This window comes from Pollicipes pollicipes, unplaced genomic scaffold (assembly GCF_011947565.3).
Source record: "Pollicipes pollicipes isolate AB1234 unplaced genomic scaffold, Ppol_2.1 Scaffold_1786;HRSCAF=2088_pilon_pilon_pilon, whole genome shotgun sequence".
Classification (NCBI taxonomy): domain Eukaryota; kingdom Metazoa; phylum Arthropoda; class Thecostraca; order Pollicipedomorpha; family Pollicipedidae; genus Pollicipes; species Pollicipes pollicipes.
In genome coordinates, this window is record NW_023595997.1 from 1 (window position 1) to 20438 (window position 20438).

The window sequence follows — 20438 nt, forward strand, 5'->3', positions numbered from 1 at the left end:
AAATATATATATATATATATATATATATATTATCTCTCTCTCTCTCTCTCTCTCTCTCTCTCTCTCTCTCTCTCTCTCTCTCTCTCTCTCTCTCTCTCTCTCTCTCTCTCTCTCTCTGATCAATGTCAACCGCGAATTTCACACCACTACAGAGTGTCCCCATGCGACCTCCTGGTAACACTACTGCCATCGAACCTTCCTCTGCTTTCACAAAGTCTTGTGAAAGTTGGTACGTGATAAGGACCAGTTTAGTCGAGAACGTGACAGGAATGAGCTGTTGGCGAGAGACAGTCCCGGTATATGTAGATCAACCAAAACGTTCGCCAGCCATTGTCGGTCGTCGACAATTGGAAAGATTACAGTAATAGAATGACATCGATCCGCATTTCGATCGCGACCCAATGATGCAACTCCTAGCGCGTCGGCGTCATACACTGTCACGTATGTATATTTGTGTGGTGGCAACGGCAACAGTTGATAGTAATGACCACAGGTCAGCAGTGCTCACGCAGAGTCCAAACGCCACGGCTAGAAGAAGCTGCAGTTATATCGCAGGAAGAGATGGATGGATAGTTTCTTAAAAATGGGGCCGTTCTGGTCAACATCGCATAAACCTACAAACTTGGCTCTAGTTAGACGGAAATTTGAGGTGACCCATGACGAATAATGATCTTCAACTCCCGCACTTTCTATTTCACCCGACTCCAAGTACCCCAGAGATCCCACCACCCACAGGCACTCCCCGCACAAATGTGATCATTATACATCCCTTAACATTGACCCGATCATCCGTGAGCATTTCTCAGCACTATACGTACCCCTTCCCAGATCGCCAGGCACACCCACTGTCCTTCCTCGATCATCCCCAACCACTCCGAGAACCCACCAGCCCATGCGCAGCCACTCCGGGAACGCACTCGTCTATCCCCAGCCGCCCCGGTCGCTCACCTGCCATTCCCCAGCCACTCCGGGCACTCAACTACCCATCCCCATCTACTTCGGGCACTTACCCGCCCATCTCCGGCCGACTCGGGGCGCGCCGGGCTGTCCGTGGTGAGGCCCGGCGCCGCCGCGCTGCTCAGCTGGGTCTTCAGCACCTCGTCCGTCCGACTCCACCGCGCCGTCACGCGCCGGGCAGACCGGTCACCGCCCGGTCACCTCCCCGTCAATGTCCGGTCCGGATCACCCTCCGAGCCGTGACAGTCCCTTCGTGACGCCCGTCTGACTCGTCTTCTCTGTGACGTCCCCGCGCGGTCGCGTGCCCTGTGTCACCCCACCGGCGCAGCGGGCGACTCTGCGTCGAACGCCTGCCCCGTCCAGACCGGTGCGCCGCCGTCCGCCTCCTGCTGGGACGTGCCGCTGCTGCCGTCTGGCCCGGGGCTGGACAGCCGACCAGCTGGAGTGCGGGCACGGTCGTCACGGCCGCCTCCCGCGCGATGAGCGGGCGTCACTGCCCGACCGGCCGACCAGCCTGTCCCGCCGACGAAAATCAATACAGCGCCAGGCCGTCTGCAGCGGCGCCCCCCGATCGATGTGCAGCCAGGCGGCGCTCCCGGGCGAGGCGGCGGCTGCTGTACACGCCGGAGACAGATGCCTGATGGATTCGCAAGAAGTGGCGTTGTTGGTTTTCAGACATGTGGTCAGCTGGTATCCATGTAGCGGGATATGCAACGATCCGCCGGTTTGAAAATGCAGCTGCTCACCCGCGATTTTTGAAAATCTGTTCAGCTATCACTAATTGTATTCGGCCGAATGTTTGTTTCCGAGTGCTGAGGAAAACATTGAGACATGAGTAGGACGAGAGGGGGGGGGGGGGCTCATCAATATTTCAGACTTTCCCATATAATTAAGGTCGTCCTTTTAACGAGGACCGCAAACTATTTTGCATATTCGCACAATTGACTACAATCGGTAGGTTGTTCTCTAACCATCATCAGTACCTTCTTTTATCGAGACTGGAGACAGTCAGGATGGCGTAAGAGATTGCGAAGTAGGTAATGACCACAGGCAGTTCGCGCCTGCGCGTCGGAAACTAAACCAGGCAGCTAGAGTGACAGGCTCGTAGGCCGATGTCATCAAACAGCCGCTGACATATTCTGTTGGCAGCGAATGATCTGTGTTGCATATTTTTGTGTGAGCATTGCGTTTAAGGCGTTGACACATGTGTTTTGCACCTAAGTCCTTAAATTTATCGCAAGGTCTGTTTTCGCTCGCCCACGGTAGCGCCGTCTATCGTACAAATAACATAGCACTGCTTACGTCTCTCCCCGCATCATCACAGCAGACCTCGGCTAGGAGGAAACTGCAGGGAACGACGCTGGTTTTGGAATGTAGGAGCAAACCCAGTGACGCAACTGCATAGCACCTTTCCATCTCGTGCTTTTTGTTCCTTTGGTAAAGCTGAAACCGCCCAGGAGCTGGAGAAACCTGAAAACAGCACAACTGCCTTTTTATCCATAAAATGTCGACCCGCACTCTTACACATGTCACAAAGAAGAGCTCTCGCTGCCTAGCCGTACACGTGCGACAGGCACAAGAAACGTATCGGCTCCAAATTATTATATCATATACCTGCACTCAACCTACATAGTTCGTGGTCTTTCCAAACTTTCCGATGTCGTGTCATTGACGCGAGTGCATACATACCCCATGTCGTATTTCTTGCTTGTGTTGCAAGCCTGAAATATATGAAGCCAGTAGCCTCAGATTTCTAACACGCACCAGCAAGTAACCGAGGCACATTTTCATTGGCACTGTCTGATTCCCGTGCCCGTTAAATGTCCACATACGGTCATTTGTAGCCATGGTTGGGTTATGCCCTCTGGCGTGCGTCACGAAGCCATGCTAGTTCATAAAATGTACGTTATGAATAGCTCAAGCATGGCTCCAAGGCCAGGTCACCCTGGATAGGTGTCACGGGAAAATAGAAATTGCCCTGTTTTTATCAATTTGGCTGGCGTGCGTCTGTTATACTTTTGGTAAGCTACACATGAATTTAGCCTTTCAGAAGAGGCAGCTTGTGTCATGAACTCCGAAAAGTTCCAGTCATTACCAGGTCACACGGTAGTCATTACCAGATTACACGGTATTCATTACCAGGTCACACGGTAGTCGGTTTAGGATTTCAGATAGTCAATAGCTCTAAATGCTACAAGGAAGAAATGATGCTTGCAAGCGGAAGAAACAGAGCCAACATCAACGAGCCTCTGCCGTCACTGGCTGGGGTTAGAGGATATGTCAATACTTTATATGATATAATAAAAGGCCGTTATATGATATAGAAAAGCTCTGTGTTCAAGCAATGTAATTTTGGATTGCAGCTCAATGTTCAGTGATATGGCAGCCAAAGGCTTTTGGTCACGCCGCGGGTCCGCTACATCGTGGAAATTAGTCACACTTAAGATAAGACACTGGTGAAAAGCGCAAATAAATGGGTGTGCCCTGGCGCTAGATCAACTTGCCTTTTTAAATAGGTACAGTGTTTCGCATTGAGGTCAGAGCTTTGCTTGACCCTCGACCTTGCACAATCTTGGCGGCAGACGTAACGACAGCACAGTGATATAGTAGATAGCATTTTATAGACGCTTCACATCTATGCCTACATCGTACATATCGCCTACTAGTCCCTCAACAAGGAGTCGCATGCAAGCAAATTTGAGCACGGAGTCATCTTAAGCTTTTCACATGACTTCCTCTTAGGCACTGTGTCTATAGACACGAGTAGATATAAGCACGCGACAGAGACGTAACATAAGTTCTTATCTACATATTGCAGTTTCGTCAAATGCGTATGACACTTCGAATAATTTTGTTAACACAACTTTGGCTTGCCCTATGGCATTAGTTAAACATGCATCGGTCACTGGGAATGTGGTGCTGTCGTAAGATTCAGGTATGTATTTCGTCGTTAGAATCACACAGATCAGCTCGTTGCTTCTTGAGTTCTTTTTGTTTAGTGGAGAGGGGGGGGGGGGGAGCATGAAATCCAATTTTCCTCTTCTCGCCAATGGGGGGAGCAAACAAGCCAGTTAGAAGGGGCCTTATTTCACGCTCTCCAGGCGTAAAATAGCGTAATGTTTTACATGTCAGTGTATGCTCCCCCTGTCCTGACCCATAGACATAGGAGTTGGTGGTGACAGAGAGCACTGATGTCTCACATTTCGAGAATAAATGCGCTGCACGAGTTTCTCTCGTCGTGCTCGGACTTTGCTAATGTAGTTAGATGTGTGTAATACGGGTGATGCTCAGAATTACTGCCTAAAAATCTGCGAGCGAGCCATGAAATGACATTGATAACTTTCCTGGCATCACTCTTCCGCGCCGTTTCGCGCAAAGGGAAGACGGACATATGCCAGTACCAAGCTGGTTTGAGCGACCGGATAGGGCTCTAGTATCCAGGCTGCACGTGGACCGCATTACGCACCGGCTTCCTCCCAATTGTACTTCTATTCCAACCCGTCACGGAGCTGCCCAGTACTGCATAATAATGTAAGTGCCAACCACACCACGACCCGCCAACGTGGCCTGCCGCTGACAGCGCTTATCACGCCGCGCAGCAAGTTGCCGCTTAAGTTCATCGTCGACGGAAGGCCTGAGCATGCAGGCAGCACAAGAGACGCGTCGGCGGCAGGCACGGCCGCGGGAGACGGCCGCCGCTGCTGAGCGGTCGTCGCGGAGCCGTACCGGTGTCCCGCGACTGGAAGTGCCCGGCGATGCGGCCGCCTCGAGCGTCTGGGAGCCGTTCTCCGGAGGGCAGCAGACAGACTGTCTGGCGCTGAACTTCGTGGCCAAATAGTACACAGCAGATTGGTGTGCGCTGTTCGGTGTCAGTCCGCGATATGAAAATAGCAAATGAGGGCAAGGGCGCCATGACTACATATCTACAGGGCGCCATGACTACATAACTACAGGGCGCCATGACTACATAACTACAGGGCGCCAAACATCAGACTATTACAGTAAGCGGTGGAATGGTGGGCCCTCAAACAGCGAAGATCGGACCAGTTATTGTACACTGATGGTCCTGCTCTGGAACACTCCACATCAGATTATTGCACATAACCGGACTTCGCGAAATGACAAACCGTTCGTGGACACACAACAACGTGCTTTATCAATACACTGAAAATCTGATTATTTGGCAATGACCATCAGGCTGTCCACCATTAAACATCAAGTGCCCTGCTCCTGAACCGATGACTCCCAGATCCAGGCGCGGAAGATCAAACCTCAAACGCTACGCGCCACCATACCGGAGACCGGACAATACCGGAGACCGCCACCATACCAGAGACCGCCACCACACCGGAGACCGGACAATCGCGAGCTGAACAAACCCGACATTGAAGTAAACACCCCTTGACAGAGAGCATTAGACGCCAAGGCACCCAGAGACATCAGATAACCGATACGATACAAACCATTGCCCCAGACAGTGAAGAATGGACCCCTGACAGCAAAATGCGACATTCTGGACGCCATCAGTCACTGGTGATCAGCAGCATGCGCAGCGAACATCCGACAGGTGAACACTGATCACTATACCCCAGGACATCATGCGGGGCCCAGCTTACGCCATACAGGCGTGCGTGATTGCTCGCGGTACTCTATATCCAACAAGGTCTACAACATTTTGGTCTTCTATTTTGGATGAATATGCTGTGGAATTGTTGACATGAGCAATAAAGACCTAATTCCTCTGAGCTTTACGGCATTTTTTGCTCGTATGACATGGTACCCGACGTTTAGTGTACCATGAGGTGCTGATTAGACAAATATATCCAACAGATTTGTTGGGAGTGCTTGACGTTCCAAGACGGAGTCTACGGGCACGATTCAACAAGGCTAGACAAAATTTAGATCAAAACACCTAAGTTTGGTTGAGTGCAGCAGGTATTCCGAATCTTTGTCGACTGTCAATGCAAATGTGCCAACATATTCAACGATTCAAACTCCCAAATCAACACACAATGCTTGGTACTGGGCTAAGGACCGCTCAGAACACCGACGACTAAACCGAAAGGTACCGATAAACCAAGCCCAGTGCGAGGCTAGATAATGGCCTGTTGTAGAATGTCAATGCTCAAAGCAACGACTGGCGAACGGGACCGCCAGGTGACGTGAGCGCCGGCTGCTTTGATAGCTGGTTTGGCCCGTGTCGACTGGTCAGGGAGCCGTTGAAGTGTGGTGCCGTTGAAGTTGAAGTTGAAGTCTTGACGACCTAAGATTCCCCCTCAGTTGTTTCTGCGTGTTTTGAGATGCCACAAGAGACCGTGCACAACCAAAAAACTTTACAGCCGGCAGTGTGGTTCAAGGGTGCACCTGTCAAGAAGTCCGTTCCCAGTGGCTAGCGCTCGTTGATATTCACATAGTCGGTACCGTTCGCTGTCGATGTTGCAGGGTAAACCCACATCGACAGGTTTTCTCGACTGCAACGAATTAAACCCTCTGGGTGCTATATGTGCCTTCCACCATGGGCGTAGCTTCCGTGTAAAACGACCCAGCCTATCCTAAAATACGTCAGTAAACGCGCGTCATCCCCGATTGACTTCCCTTTTTCTTTAAGTGTGTGTGTGGGGGGGGGGGAGGAGGGATGGAGTCCAAACTGAGAGGTTGAACCCCCCCCCCCCCCCGTACAACTGACTGGGGCTACTACAAACCTGCCTTCTACTCTAACTCTGTGGCCCCATTCCAGTCGCGCAGAACAAAGCTGTCGCAGGACGTTAAGGTTAATCCTGGACACACCTAACCGCGGGACATAGCTGTTCTCTCCCAGAATATGCGGTGCGTCAGCCACACCTCGCACACGCTCTTACCACAACCCCACGCTGAATGGGTGTGAAGTCATGACGCTGGCCGAGACAGGCTGACGTCTGGCGTGACTGGCTCGGAGCTCCGTTGACTGAGGACTGACTGGCTCCGTAAGATCTGTACCGGGCAAGCCCGCCCCGGACGGTAGCGTGGCCTACTCAATCAAGACTGACAATATGCAACCAAGACAATCAAGACAACCTGTGGCCCAGCCGAGAGCTTCAGACCGATAGAGAAGTGGTCTTCGTACAGTAATTGCGAGTACGTCGTCTTTTTCTGCTTTTCACCTGTTGTTAGATAAGACACGTCTAATTTTGTGCGTGATACCAGATTGCTCAAAATCGTTCTGGTTAGTTCGGAAATATGATTTGAGATGGCTGCTCCGACGGGAGAAATCTCAATGAACTTTTTGTCACCCGTCATTTCCCTTGCTTGTTTCAAGGTGTGCATTATGAAATGTTCGCAATACACTATTTCGTTAAAATACTGACGTGATAAATGCAAAGAGAGCGTGAAATATTCAACTGATGGAAACGATACACAGACATGACGCTAACTTCTTTCATGGCCTTTAACTTAGTGGTTCCTTTCGTAGCGCACTTTAATTTTGGGAAACAGAGCATCACACTGTATAGTGACGCGCTGGTTCAAACTTCAACCAATGCGCTTCTTGACCTTGTTGGCCAATGGCCTTCGCCACCCGCTGCGCCAACCACAAACGTTCGTTGTCAGTCAGTCAGTCAGTGAGTCAGTAAAAGTGTCACTTTCAAGTCCGCAGGCCAGCAAGGTGCAGATTAGCAAGTATCTCGAAAGAGGCACATCTAGTCCGGAGTAGCCAACGACGGCCCTAAGCAGATTCCGCCACCATCATGACGACAGTTGTCATGACGATAGTTGCGACAACTGCAGTTTTCACGCACTTGGGCTACACTATGTTCTACCAAGAAAGAAAGAAGTCATGTGCTGATGCAAAACGTTGATAGACAATTTGAAGTCGAAAATAATCATAATCTATGTTCTCATTTCATGCTGATGGTACTAGGCGGTGCTCCCAGCAAAATTGTTACCCGTAAGTGACCGTGGGGCTACACCACTGTATTTCTGAAATATATTCCTATTTTGAGACACTGCTTTTAACAGCGATTTGATTGCTTTTAACAGCGTCAACATGGCTCGTATTGTTTTTTTATAATCCATCACTCAAAGGGGAGTGTCACATTCCACGACTACTGGAATCTATGTCAAATTCATGCTTTCGTCCGCTGACAGAAACCGGTGGACCTGTCATCATCACGTGGGGGAACAAAGACCCCCAGATTTAGATGGAGGTGACTAGAACAGCAGCAGCAGTCCCCTGACTCCTCTCCCGCGTTGTGGTCACCAAAGGTCTTGTATGCACCTCTGCCTGATGGTGACATCGCTGCATCACTGCAAGCCGGTTCATTCGTGTCGGATCAAAGCGAATATTTTCCTGTTGTTGTGCTCCAGCACCTCACGCTCACAACGCGTCTAGGATATGCACATTTAGCTATCGAACGGCCGACTTCAACTGCTCGCGCTGCGTGTGTCGTTGCACTGTAAATCTCTTTCCTGATTTCTTTCAAAAAGTTAACGCTGCCATTACTGTTTACAACGCCGTCATTTCTGATTACAATGCCAGACATTATTTCTGCTGCTGCAAATTGCACCATGTTTTGATACAGACGTTAGACGCGCTCTCCGACAGAAAGAAGGCGCACTGCACCTCAGGAAAGCATTTCCAGGCCAGCATTCTACGCTGCTTTCTTCTGCACTGGATTATTTATGAATCGTGTGCGACACCAAATGCTGTAGATCTTGAAAGGGTTAGTGCAGTACTTCCGAAACAGCTCGAAACGATTCTGGCCGGTCATAAATCTTCGCCATTCGGACATTTGCTCATCTTACCCTACATGCAAGAGAGACTCTGAGGTTGTGCACAAATACAGAAGTTTAGCACTAATTCGGATGGAACGGGGGCCAGGGGTGAAAAAAGTGCCTTTTCTGTCACCGATGAAATTTGGGACTGTCTTAATTGTCACCTGAAGCCAAACCATTTAGAAAACACTGCAGTATAACTAAAAATGAAATAAACAAAAAAAAAACAACAAACAAAGAGCACATTTAATACAATGCGGCATAACCATGAGGTGTTTTCATTTCGCGAGTTCAGTTGCAGTTCAGTATCATTTGCTAGTCATCAAACACTGAATGGTGGTTGAGTCTAAAGTATTAGTTATCAGATAAAGGCATACTTAACATAGCTAGCCTAGAGGCGTATAATTTCCTATTCGGTTGGAGGGGGGTGGGGGGGAGATTGTGCCTCTTAACCGGGGAGATATATTCTTATTTTCATTCATTATTTTCTAAGCATTATTTTCCATTAATCATAATTTTTGATGTTCAGGCCCCCACAAAACCAGTGTCGAGAAACAACACCCCTGCTCCCAACCATGTAAAGAAAGTGCATCAAATCTGAGGAGAAAATTGTTTAAGTGCATTTTGGAGGCAGGCTCAGCCATTTTCTCCTGCCTCCCCCTCTCCATCCCCCAACTCTACGTATTTTGCAAAACTGCATCCGCGTAGCCCTACATTCACCGATAACGTGGTTCTGCAAGCAACTGCCAACAGTATTACTTTTGGTTTGTGACGTCACTAGCTGGAATCATTAGCGACTCCCACTGCCTGCATAATCATTACCGATGCAGAAATCGCTCTTCCTAACATGGTCCCAATTATTTAGAGAAAACCCAAGCAGCATTATTATCAACGAATGCAAACGACATTTTTCAACACCTCTTGCGCCTTCATTTAGCTCTATGTGCAATACGATGACAGTAAAAAGCGTTGTATTTCACGTCTGACCACCGATCAATACGCTAAGTCAGAGGTACAGCTGGCAATGGGAGAAACCTACACCAGCGATACTAGACCTCTTATCTCAAAGCCGCTATTCCTCACAGCAGCAGGACGCCCTGGATGAATCCTTGACACGTTTCGCTCCAACGTCCCCCGTGTGCCTCTGACGCTACAGCTCAGGTATCCTAAAACAACAATCCTACCTAAACGGGTGTTTTTAACACTATTTCATGAAGAAGCTGACGAATATCTTCGTTCTTCCAGCCAGTCAGCCTTTCAGGACATGAACACAGCTGACAGGAGCCCTCAATCTTGCACTGAGCCCGATGCATTACCGCGTGACGAGCATTCAAGCCCATCCGTCTCATATGGCATGACGCTTGAAAACATTGCGTAACAAACTGATCACGTTCGCCGCAAGATACTGAGACCAGCTACGATCCTTAGGACTAGCAAAAAGCCTAAGTATTTGGTATTTTGCACTGTTTAGTATTCGAAGTGAATCTTGGCTGAAAAATCTGTGAAAAACACTGATTTGAGGGTCATTGATAAACCACTGTCACCACCGATCGGCGACGTCAGCACTGTTGCAATATAGTTGGTAGTACATTTTTGGCACCTGCAAAAACTATCCTGATTAAAGCTTCTATGTTTGGCAGCTCTTATGGCCCAACTTGGTCAAAAAGCGAAAAATCAACGTTTCGACATTTGTTCTGCACATGCTCACGCTGCAAGTGTTAACGAATGCAGACCAATACTTACCTTTGAGTTTCGTTCAGCTGGGACGGTCTGTTGTAATATGGTCTTGTCTGTTGAAATTTGTCTTCATTTTCGCGACTTTCTTACCATTTGGTCGGAGAGAGTGCCACGTTGTGTCAACGATCAAATCCCGCAAATCGGAAGCTTTTTCACATCTGGCGTGAGCATTATGACCCCACCCCCTAAGCATGTATGAAGATGTCTGTCCCGCAAATTTTTCCTTTAATGTGGCATAGTGGGGTCAATCAAGGAGGCTCGTGAGAACGATTTCTAGATATCATGGCCGTCAATTGACTTTGAAGCAAGGGTGTGCAAGATATGATTACGTAATCAAATAATGACGTATTGAGGAGCATATTCACGAAACAGAGAACCTGTGTTGTCTAGAGCCGGATTTTCCATTGACACGCCCTCGGGTGGAGTCAAATTGACCCCACCCCGAAGGTTTTCCCAAATGGTTTCCGAACGACGTGGCGTAGCCGCGCCAAATTTTGTACAGCTGTAGACAAGTGAATACCGGATAGTTTGGCATACCAAATTTAAATGTAAATTCAGGCTATGGTCTCAGGGAAGCCTATTTCTAGGAAATATTTTAATCTGATGCAACAACGGAATGTTAGACGAAGCCATACACCTCTGGGATGCTTTCTTAAGCAACACAAATATTGAATGAACAAATTACGTTGACCTAAGGTCAGGTATGAAGGGCAGACCAAGGTCATAACCATACTGTATGGGATAGCTTCTGGTGCTCATTTCCAATTTATTGATAGCAGGAACCGCATTAGACATCTTACATGGACTTCTTAGAAGCCGGAACAGGCCATTGACCTAAAATAACCTAGGTCAACATTTTGTTTTTAAAAACATGCTGCCAAGCGTAACCTTTTTCGCTTATTCAGATGCAAAATTCAAAACAGTTTTCTATTATTTTGGTCACCCTGACCTTCAAAAGATCAAACAAGATCACTGACCTTCGATAATTATGCGACCTTTTGCTTAGAAACAGTAATCTAGGTTCTGCGGGCACTTTGGAAACCAACCCGGAATTTGACCTTTTTTGACATTACTTGGCCCGAAGGTCATGACCAAGGAGCCTCAAACTTTGACCTAAGTAAGTACACGTACAACTCAACACACCATGTAAATTTGGTGTTTCTAGCTTTCTTAGCTCCCGAGACCTTAGTAGGGCGGGGTTCAAATTGACGCCCCCTCGAATCGAGCCCCCCCCTCGATCCGAGCGAAGGGCATCTAGCCGGTCACCCGGACGCGTGTTAGAAAGTAAAGCAATAGGTATACGTGTGATTATTTCATCCGATCCAATGCTTGTTTCAAAACATTCAAACGTGAAACATTCCTTTTACTAGTAATCACTGGCACGTCCAAATTAGGTCTTTTCAATGTACGAACTAGCAATGACATCAGTGCAATGCTGTTACATGTGAACTATCCAATGCCACTATCGGCTTGAATGTGGGCGATTTTTTCTCCGGCGGCAGGGGGCATGTGAAATCCCCTTATCTGGCAAAACAGTCGAAAGGACGGTCGTCCGCCGGTGGCAAACCGAGTGAAGTTCTGCTGACTTGTAAACATGAGCTCGCTGTCAAACGCTTGCCGAGCGCCGTTGGACGAAGAGAAGTAGTTGCCTTCTTATCTAGGATACAGGAGAAATGGTGGCGCATCGACAGGTGCCGTTCAGGGCAGATGGACCGATGCCTAGAGTGAAAACGAGCACCTGTATGTCGCGTTCAGATTTGCTTCCTGATAAGTAGGTTTGCTGGTATATAGGCTCAAAGGCGCCTCCCACACGAGCATATATTTCTTCAAGGTGAGAGCGAAGACACTGGCATTTGGAATGCTCCGCCGAAGAGCGATGCAACACGCCATGTTGGCAGCGTTGGGTAAGGCCGCTCATTGACTGCTCACTTATTGATTATGGACATGAGTTCTTGTTCTAAGATAACTAGACGGCGTGATAACTAGACGACGTCAAATTTGCACTATGTTACAGCCTGCATACCTCTGATATGGTACTGTGTCCCGCCTAAGCTAGCGATAAGTGTTTAACGTGGTCAGACCATAGCGCGATTAGTCGTGGGCACATTGGCTCTCTTAAAGTGACATAGCTTCTTACAGAACGTCATAGCACAAAACGGCACAGAGTTACTGACTAAACCGCTGTTGCATGACGCACGCTGGGCACTGAGAGCCGTCATGGTGGTCTCTTTCGGCCCTCAGTCATCACCTGCCTGCTGCCGGCGACTGACGCCGGCTTCCCGAAGGTGGTGGCGACGCAGGGCGAGCCCTGGCCAACACCCGAGGGTCTCCAGCTGACCAATAAGTCGCTGCTGATCGCACTGCCAGACCGCTTCGAGTTCCGCGTGACGGGCGGTCAGTGCGCCGAGCTGTGGGAGGCTGTGCTCCGCTACCAGGAGGTCGTGCGCGGCCTGGCCGGCCCTGCACGTCGGACCCGGCGGCGTCCGGGCGCCGCCCAGCCGGAGCTGGAGGTGCGCGGCGAGCTTCCAGGGTCGAGGTGAACCTCACCAGCAGCTGTGCCGGCGCGCCGACGCCCGAGTTCGGCATGGACGAGACGTATCGGGTGGACGTCGACGCCGCCGACAGCGGGACAGGCGTGGCCTTCGTCACGGCCGACAGCCTGTGGGGCGTGCTGCGCGGCCTGGAGACGTTCACGCAGCTCATGTTCTCCAACGGCGAGGGCGGTCTGTACATCCGACAGGCGTCGATCGCTGATCGACCGCGCTACTCCCACCGTGGCGTCCTCCTGGACACGTCGCGGCACTACTTCCGGATCAGCACCATCAAGGACTTCCTTGACGCCATGGCGATGAACAAGTTCAACGTCTTCCATTGGCACATCGTCGACGACCAATCTTTCCCCTTTGTGAGCATCAAATATCCTGCTTTGGCGGAGGGCGGTGCCTACTCTGAAGACATGGTGTACACAGTCGAGGACGTCGAGGATATCATCGAATATGCCCGCGTGCGCGGAATTCGGGTCATCCCCGAGTTTGATACGCCAGGACACACGGAGTCCTGGGGAGTTGGCCTGCCAGGCTTCACCACCACCTGCTACGGGGACGACGGCCTCCCCGATGGCACTTTCGGCCCCGTCGACCCGAGTAACGAGGACGTGTATACACTGATGACGCATCTGCTGGAGGAGATAGTGATGCGCTTTCCCGAGAAGTACATCCACCTGGGCGGGGACGAGGTGAGCTTCGGTTTCAACTGCTGGCTCTCCAACCCGCAGATCCAGGCCTGGATGAAGTCGCTCAATATCTCGACCCCGCAGGAGATTGAGAGCGTCTACATCGCGCGGCTGCTGAGCCTGGTGGAGGCGCTACCGACCAGTCCCGAGTATGTCATCTGGCAGGAGGTCATTGACAACGATATCCAAGTCAAGCCGGCCACCATCGTTGAGGTGTGGAAGGGCGGCTGGGAGGCTGAGATGAACAAAGTGACTGGCCAAGGCCTGCGCGCCATCCTCTCCTCCTGCTGGTACCTGGACCACATCAACAATGGCAACGACTGGCAGACGTACTACAACTGCGAGCCGGAGAGTTTTGGTGGCACGGACGCACAGAACCAGCTGGTGATTGGTGGCGAGGCCTGCATGTGGAGCGAGTACGTGGACGACACGAACGTGATGCCTCGCGTCTGGCCGAGGGCCTCCAGCGTGGCCGAACGGCTCTGGTCGCCGAAGGACACCGAGCACAATGGACACACTGGCCGCAGGATGGAAGAGCACAGGTGAGCTAATGTGCACCCCTGTGCACAAACCGCATGAGACTTTGCAAACCCCGACTGACTGGAGCGACTCATTGGAACACGAGCACACAAAATTTTTGCGCGCAGCTAACTTCTTGTGCTTATGATGGGGGGGGGGGGGGGAGGAAGGCAAGTAGTCTTTGGGAAACAGGAGTTGGATCGGCTCACGTTATAGTTAGGTCAGCTGGATCAGCTCACGTTACGTGGGTGATGAACGCTTTGAATCGGCTTTCGCCTTTTGAATCATCACCGCGCGGAGGTTGCTGGGCATAGCTGCTGAGACATCTTGTTTCCTTTATGTGGTGTCTTGTCGTGGTCGTTTGCGGTGTGCCAGAAGTTTTAAGTCTTAGAAACGCTAAGTCACTGGCCCAGGCAGCCTTTACTTAGGTCATGTCGGAAAAAGCTGTGTTCCACATGACACTTGATAAAAGCAGTGCGCTGTTTTCCCGAACCTTTTCCTCCTAACAGTACTCATCAATGGTGTTTTGGCGACATGTAGGGGGCATTTTAAACCACAGGTCTAAGTTAAGTAAACTTCAGTTCTCGCGATTTGCCACACACGCAGCCGAAACGCAAGGTGTTGTTTGGATATCTTGTTTAACCTGACAGTATCACCCTCTCCCTGTAAGCAGCATTCTGCCTGAAAGCTAACCATAAAATCAATTTGCCTTACGGTGCAAGTTTTGGTCAAGGTGTCAACCGTCATGTCTTACTGTTCGAGCATTTCGCCTTAATTGACACACGCCTGGGCAGCCGGTTGAATACCCTTCGTTCGGGCCGGGTCAATCTGAACCCATTGAAATATCAAAAACTAATAAAGTTAGAGGCACCAAAGTCTCCGGATTGGTTGGCCTGTATGTTTACTCATTTGTGTTAATCTGAGATCCAGAGGTCATGATTTTCTGGTCAAACAAGGCCAAACAAGTTCAAAACCATGATTGGTATGCAGAGTGCTCCCAGACCTCCTCATGCAACCACCTGAAGCCTATAGGTCTGTTCTAAGCAAAATGTCACTGGTGTGCATTTTAGGTCGGTGACCTTGTTTGACCTTTGCAAAGCCATGTTATCCAGAAGACTACTGGAGTGTTTTGGTTATTGAATTTTTAATAAGCGATAGGGATTACGCCCAGTGGTACAGTCCCAGAAAGAATCGGTCGATCGGGATCGTTTTACATCAATGACCTACTATGACCTGTAACAAATTCATGGAAAATACCGGTTGCCGTCCCTGTTCTCAAGAAGTGTTAAATGAGCACCAGAAACTACCTCATAGAGCAAGGTTTCCAGCATAAGAACAACCTGGTTTTGACCTTTGTCTAGCCTTTTCACACATGCCTAGGTCAATAAAATGTGCTGTAATCCCAACTTGAGCCGTTTTTGCCTGATTAACTATAACATAAATGTATGACTTCGTCTAATACTTCGCTGTCGCGTAAGACTGATCGGTTCAAATTGCCTTACCTAACAGCCACGACCTGACTTTCACCTGCCATAGGTCAGCAACCATACCAGGTATATCTAATTTGTTTCATCAAACGATTCGCTGTTCAACTGCCAATAACTATACAAAGTTGGCGAGGCTTCTCCGCGCCGCCCAAAGTATTTTGAAAATCCTTCGGGGTCAAATCAACCGGTCACCCAAGCGCGTGGTAACACGCGCCCGGGTGGCCGGCTGAATACCCTTCTCTCGGGTGGGAGGGCAATTTTACCAAGCTGAGATCTCAGGAGCCAAGAGAGCTAGAGGCACCAAATTCACAGGTGTGTGTTGCCTGTACATTAACTCACTTAGGTCAAAGTTCGAAGTTCCTAGGTTATGACCCTTAGGTCAAATAAACTCAAACATGTCAAGTTCCAGATTTGACTCCAAAAGGCCCCTAGAACTTAGATAACCTGTTCCAAGCAAAAGGCCACATGCTCATTTTAACGTCAGTGGCCTTGCTCAACCTTTTGAAGGTTGTGGTGACCAAAATCACACAATACTGCTTTAAGCTTTGCATTTGGGCAAGCAACAAAGATTACACTAGGCAGTATGCTTCTAAAAACAAAATGTTCATGTGGGTCATTTTAAGTCCGTGACCTATTGTGATATTTAACACGCCCTTGGGTGGGGGAGGGGGATCAAATTGACTTCCACGAAGGTTTTTCTGGAATGGTTTCTGAAGGGCGCAGCGTAGCCGCGCCAAATTTTGCATGGCTGTAAACAATTAAATAGCGGATCGTTTCACATCAATCATTTATATGTACCTTCTAGGTAGCTGACCTATGGCAGGTCAAAGTCAGGCCATAGTTACAGCGAAGACAATTTCTAGGAATCATCCTATCTGATACAATAATGTAGTGTTTGACGAAGCCATGCATCGGTGAGATGCTTTCTTAGGAAATGTAAATTTTGAGTGAACAGCTTACGTTGACGTAAGGTCAGGTATGAAGATCAGACCAAGATCAAACCAACCTGATTTTTGCTCTAGGGCTTGCTGTATGGGATAGTTTGTGGTGCTCATTTCGCATGTATTGACAGCAGGAGCCGCATTATACATCTTCCATTGGCTTCTTAGAGGTGGAAAGAGGTCATTGAACTAAGATGAACTGATTCGACACTTTGTTTTAGGAACATGCCGCCTAGCATAATCTTTGTCGCTTATTCAAAAGCAAAACTCGGAGCGGTCTTGTATGATTTTGGCCACCAAGACCTTCAAAAGGTCAAACAAGGTCACTGACCTCAAATGGGCTTGTGATCTTTTGCTTAGATACAGTTGCCTAGGTTCTGGGGGCACTTTGGAGACCAACCTGGAATTTGATATTGTTTGACTTTGTTTGACCTGAAAATCATGACCTAGGAGGCCTAAACTACGACCTAAGTAAGGTTACGCACAGGGTAAGATGTCCTTTCAATTTGGTGCTTCTAGCTTTCTTAGTTCCCGCGATCTCAGGGGGCTCAAATTGCCTCCCCCCACCCGAGCGAAGGATATCTAGCCGACCATCCGGGCGAGTGTTAAAATGTACATGAAAGATGTATAATGCGTTTCCTGCTATCGATAAATTGAAATGAGCACCAGAAACTACCGCATACAGCCAGCCATAGAGTAATAAAACAGGTTAGTCTTAACCTTGGTCTGAACTTCATACCTCACCCTAGGTCAATGTAATATGCTCATTTAATTGTTTTATTGGCTATGAAGTTATTGCTGAAACCATGGCCTGACTTTAACCTGCCACAGGGAAGCGAACTTACAAGGTACATCTACATTTGTGATGCCAGACGATTTGCTCTTCAGTTGTCTACAGCTATGCAAAGTTTTTCGCGACTACGCCGCGCCGTTCGGAAACCATTCCGGAAAAAAATATTTGGGGGGGGGCAATTTGCTCCCCGCCCGAACATGTGCTAAAGATGGCTTGCATATAGATTTCATGTAAAGCAGGGAACAAAAACTACATTCGAGTTACGATTAGCTTTAATTGGGAAACAAACGCTTTAATAGATTCTGTCCCGAGTTGGAAAGGGTACCCAGACGTGCTCCAACTGTTCTCAGTCCTCAACAGTCCCCACATTACGCTGGGAAGAGATATTTACCTCTTACCGTTTTTAACTGGCGCGTACACATGTCAGAACGTCTTCACACGGGGACTGAGTGCTTGCATCCTCCGCCCTGCAGACGGGATGGACTCCAAAATACGCCATGTGCCGTCTTTAACCCTTGCCCGTTCCGGTTTACTCCAGTTGTCTTTCTCATAACTTGCATATCTGTTTTAGATAACGTCTAAGCATAATCACTGACACGAAAGGCTGGAATCCCCCCACTGATCAGGCTTATTGAAGTGAATGCGCTTTTCTTGAGGCATGTTTCAAACCATCCTCTGCTGAAATCTCGAGCCCAGTTATGTCCAACGATAGCACTGGGCATTGCTGCTGCAGCACGAACAAAATGCACTAGACACATATAATATCGGCTTTTCATTCCCCAGCTTGCGAGCTTATCATTTCGTCGCGGCACAGCACAGCGCTTTGCGCATGTGTGTCACTGAGCTGAGACCGTGATCGCACCCTCCGCGCCTGTGCGCGGAATTTCATGTCAACCTCGCTCAAAATTGGCATGGGAGTAGGCAAGATAAAGTAGAAGAGCTAACCGCGAGCAACGACAACCAGACCATCGATACCATTGGTGGCCTGGGTGCGCTCTGCCATATATGGATGATATGTGTGATGCCAGTAAAAATGAGCGTTTGTGTTTAGCTCAGCAGGAGTCGTAAGCCATTTAGCGAAAGCTGCATTGATAGATGTTTTAGCATGTACGTGACTAGACCACGTGATATGTGCCTAGGGTATGCCTGCTTCATAACACAGCCCTGCATCACGCTAGCATCTAAGAAGATATGGTTTTACCAATGCCAAATTGTCCTCCGAAAAGGGTGTCTGTGCTATACGCGGCATAAACTCCATGAAGGAAAGAAATCAAAGGCATGGTGTGCCATTTCGTTGAATTCTGGTGATATTGTCCTTGCAGCTGGAGATCTTAATCCCTACAAAAATGCGTCTTCATATCTCGCGCGATTTATTGCACAAGCGTTTCAACCAGTGCTTCACCCCTCGGACCGCTGTGAGCGTATCACAAGCTCGGCGGTGGTCGGCACTTGTAAGCCGCCCCCTTTCCGGCTGCCCATGTCGCGTAAGGTATTTTCAGATCGTGCGGCCTCGTCCTGGAACCACCTGCCGCGGACCGGTATGACCTCCCGGAGCCGTGATGCGCTCATGTCTCAACTTGACCAATGTGAAGAAGAGTGTTTTGGTTTGACTTCGTAGGCTATTATCAAGGTCTTGACGCGTCATCATTTTTGTCGCGTCTTCGTGCTTATCGTGCAATTTGTACCCATTTACTCGCATCAGTGGTATGATACATCGCAAGATATATACATCGCATGATTTGGCAGTTTGTGAAGAGCATTACGTAACACACATGTTGGGAAACGTAGCGCAAAGAAAGTATAATTTTCTAGAGTGCCCAGCGCCAGGAAAAATTTTGAGCTATTAAGGATTTCATGAAGCTGGTATTACCAAAAAAAAAAAAGGAAAATGCCTATTCAGCTGCGTGCGACAAGCACAAGTCACATTTTCCCTTAAGGCGAACTACCTGTAATATTCTTTGGAGCTTTTTTATACGCGAGGTGCATCATCCGGCACATAGTCGGCGTGTGTATCCGGGACAGGATGAATTGCGCGTAACTTTCCGCCATGTGCCCTCTCTTGCAGGTGTCGGATGGTGGGACGCGGCTACGACGCGGAACCACCGAACGGTCCCGGATTTTGTTAACACGTAATGCGACGTCTGTGGGGCTGCCGAAGATAACGACCGGGACCGCCCTTAAGGCGGCGCGTCACGTCCGTGACGTGGGGCACTGGTGGTCAATGAGGCAGCAGTTGACGTTAGTTGGCCGGCCTGTGCAGCGGAAACTGTACGACACTGGCGTAGTTGCGCGCAACTGGGAGTCGTGGGTGTGGTTTACGTCCGCGTGGCAATACAGAGAGTGCTTTATAGAGCTGTGTTCCCCGCACATGTACGGACATGTCCCGCGATCGGTGCGACTGACAGTGTCGTGATGGGCACCGCATCTGGTCTGCCTCGCACCAACTCTCAACAAGACGACTTCGACGTCGACGGGCTGGGCCATCAGATACAGCGTGCACTCCTCAACCATAATGGATTGGCGACAGCCGCCGGCATCTCCGACGGCGGCCGGTGGACACCCGCAACTGGACGCGCCGCTGAGCGCCTCAGCGACGCTTTATCCTCCGGCCCGTACCGCCAGCTCGTGGAGAAGCCGTTGTCCACACCCTTTGCTTCTGCAATCGTCTCAGATTTACCAGCAAGGACTCGGTTATCATCGGGCGGATGTCAGACTCTGTGAAAACAGTTTGCAGCGTCCCACCCGTGGATCGTCCCCCGCCGCACAACCTCACCCGCGCGATCGTTTAACAGTCGTTCAACCTCATCCACGGGATCGTTTTCCTGCTGCACAACCTCACCCGTGTGATCGTTTAACTGCCGCACAATCTCACCCGCGCGATCGTTTTCCTGCCGCACCTCACCCGCACGATCGTTTAAATGCCGCACAACCTCAACTGCGCGATAGTTTAATTGCCGCACAACCTCGCCCGCGCGATCGTCTTCCTGCCGCATAACCTCACCTTCGCAATCGTGCCGCACAAC

The 20438-nt window shown here is 49.5% G+C and overlaps 1 protein-coding gene across 1 annotated transcript; it reads left to right on the top strand.

Annotated features, from left to right (window-relative positions):
* The first annotated feature begins 12317 nt into the window (after window positions 1-12317).
* On the top strand, window positions 12318-19665 carry LOC119095883 (beta-hexosaminidase subunit beta). The gene is made up of 3 exons (XM_037218745.1): window positions 12318-12347; window positions 12685-14217; window positions 19481-19665. The coding sequence occupies exons 2-3, from the start codon at window positions 13028-13030 to the stop codon at window positions 19539-19541; spliced, it is 1251 nt and encodes a 416-aa protein (XP_037074640.1). The 5' UTR covers window positions 12318-12347; window positions 12685-13027; the 3' UTR covers window positions 19542-19665.
* Window positions 19666-20438: the final 773 nt, after the last annotated feature.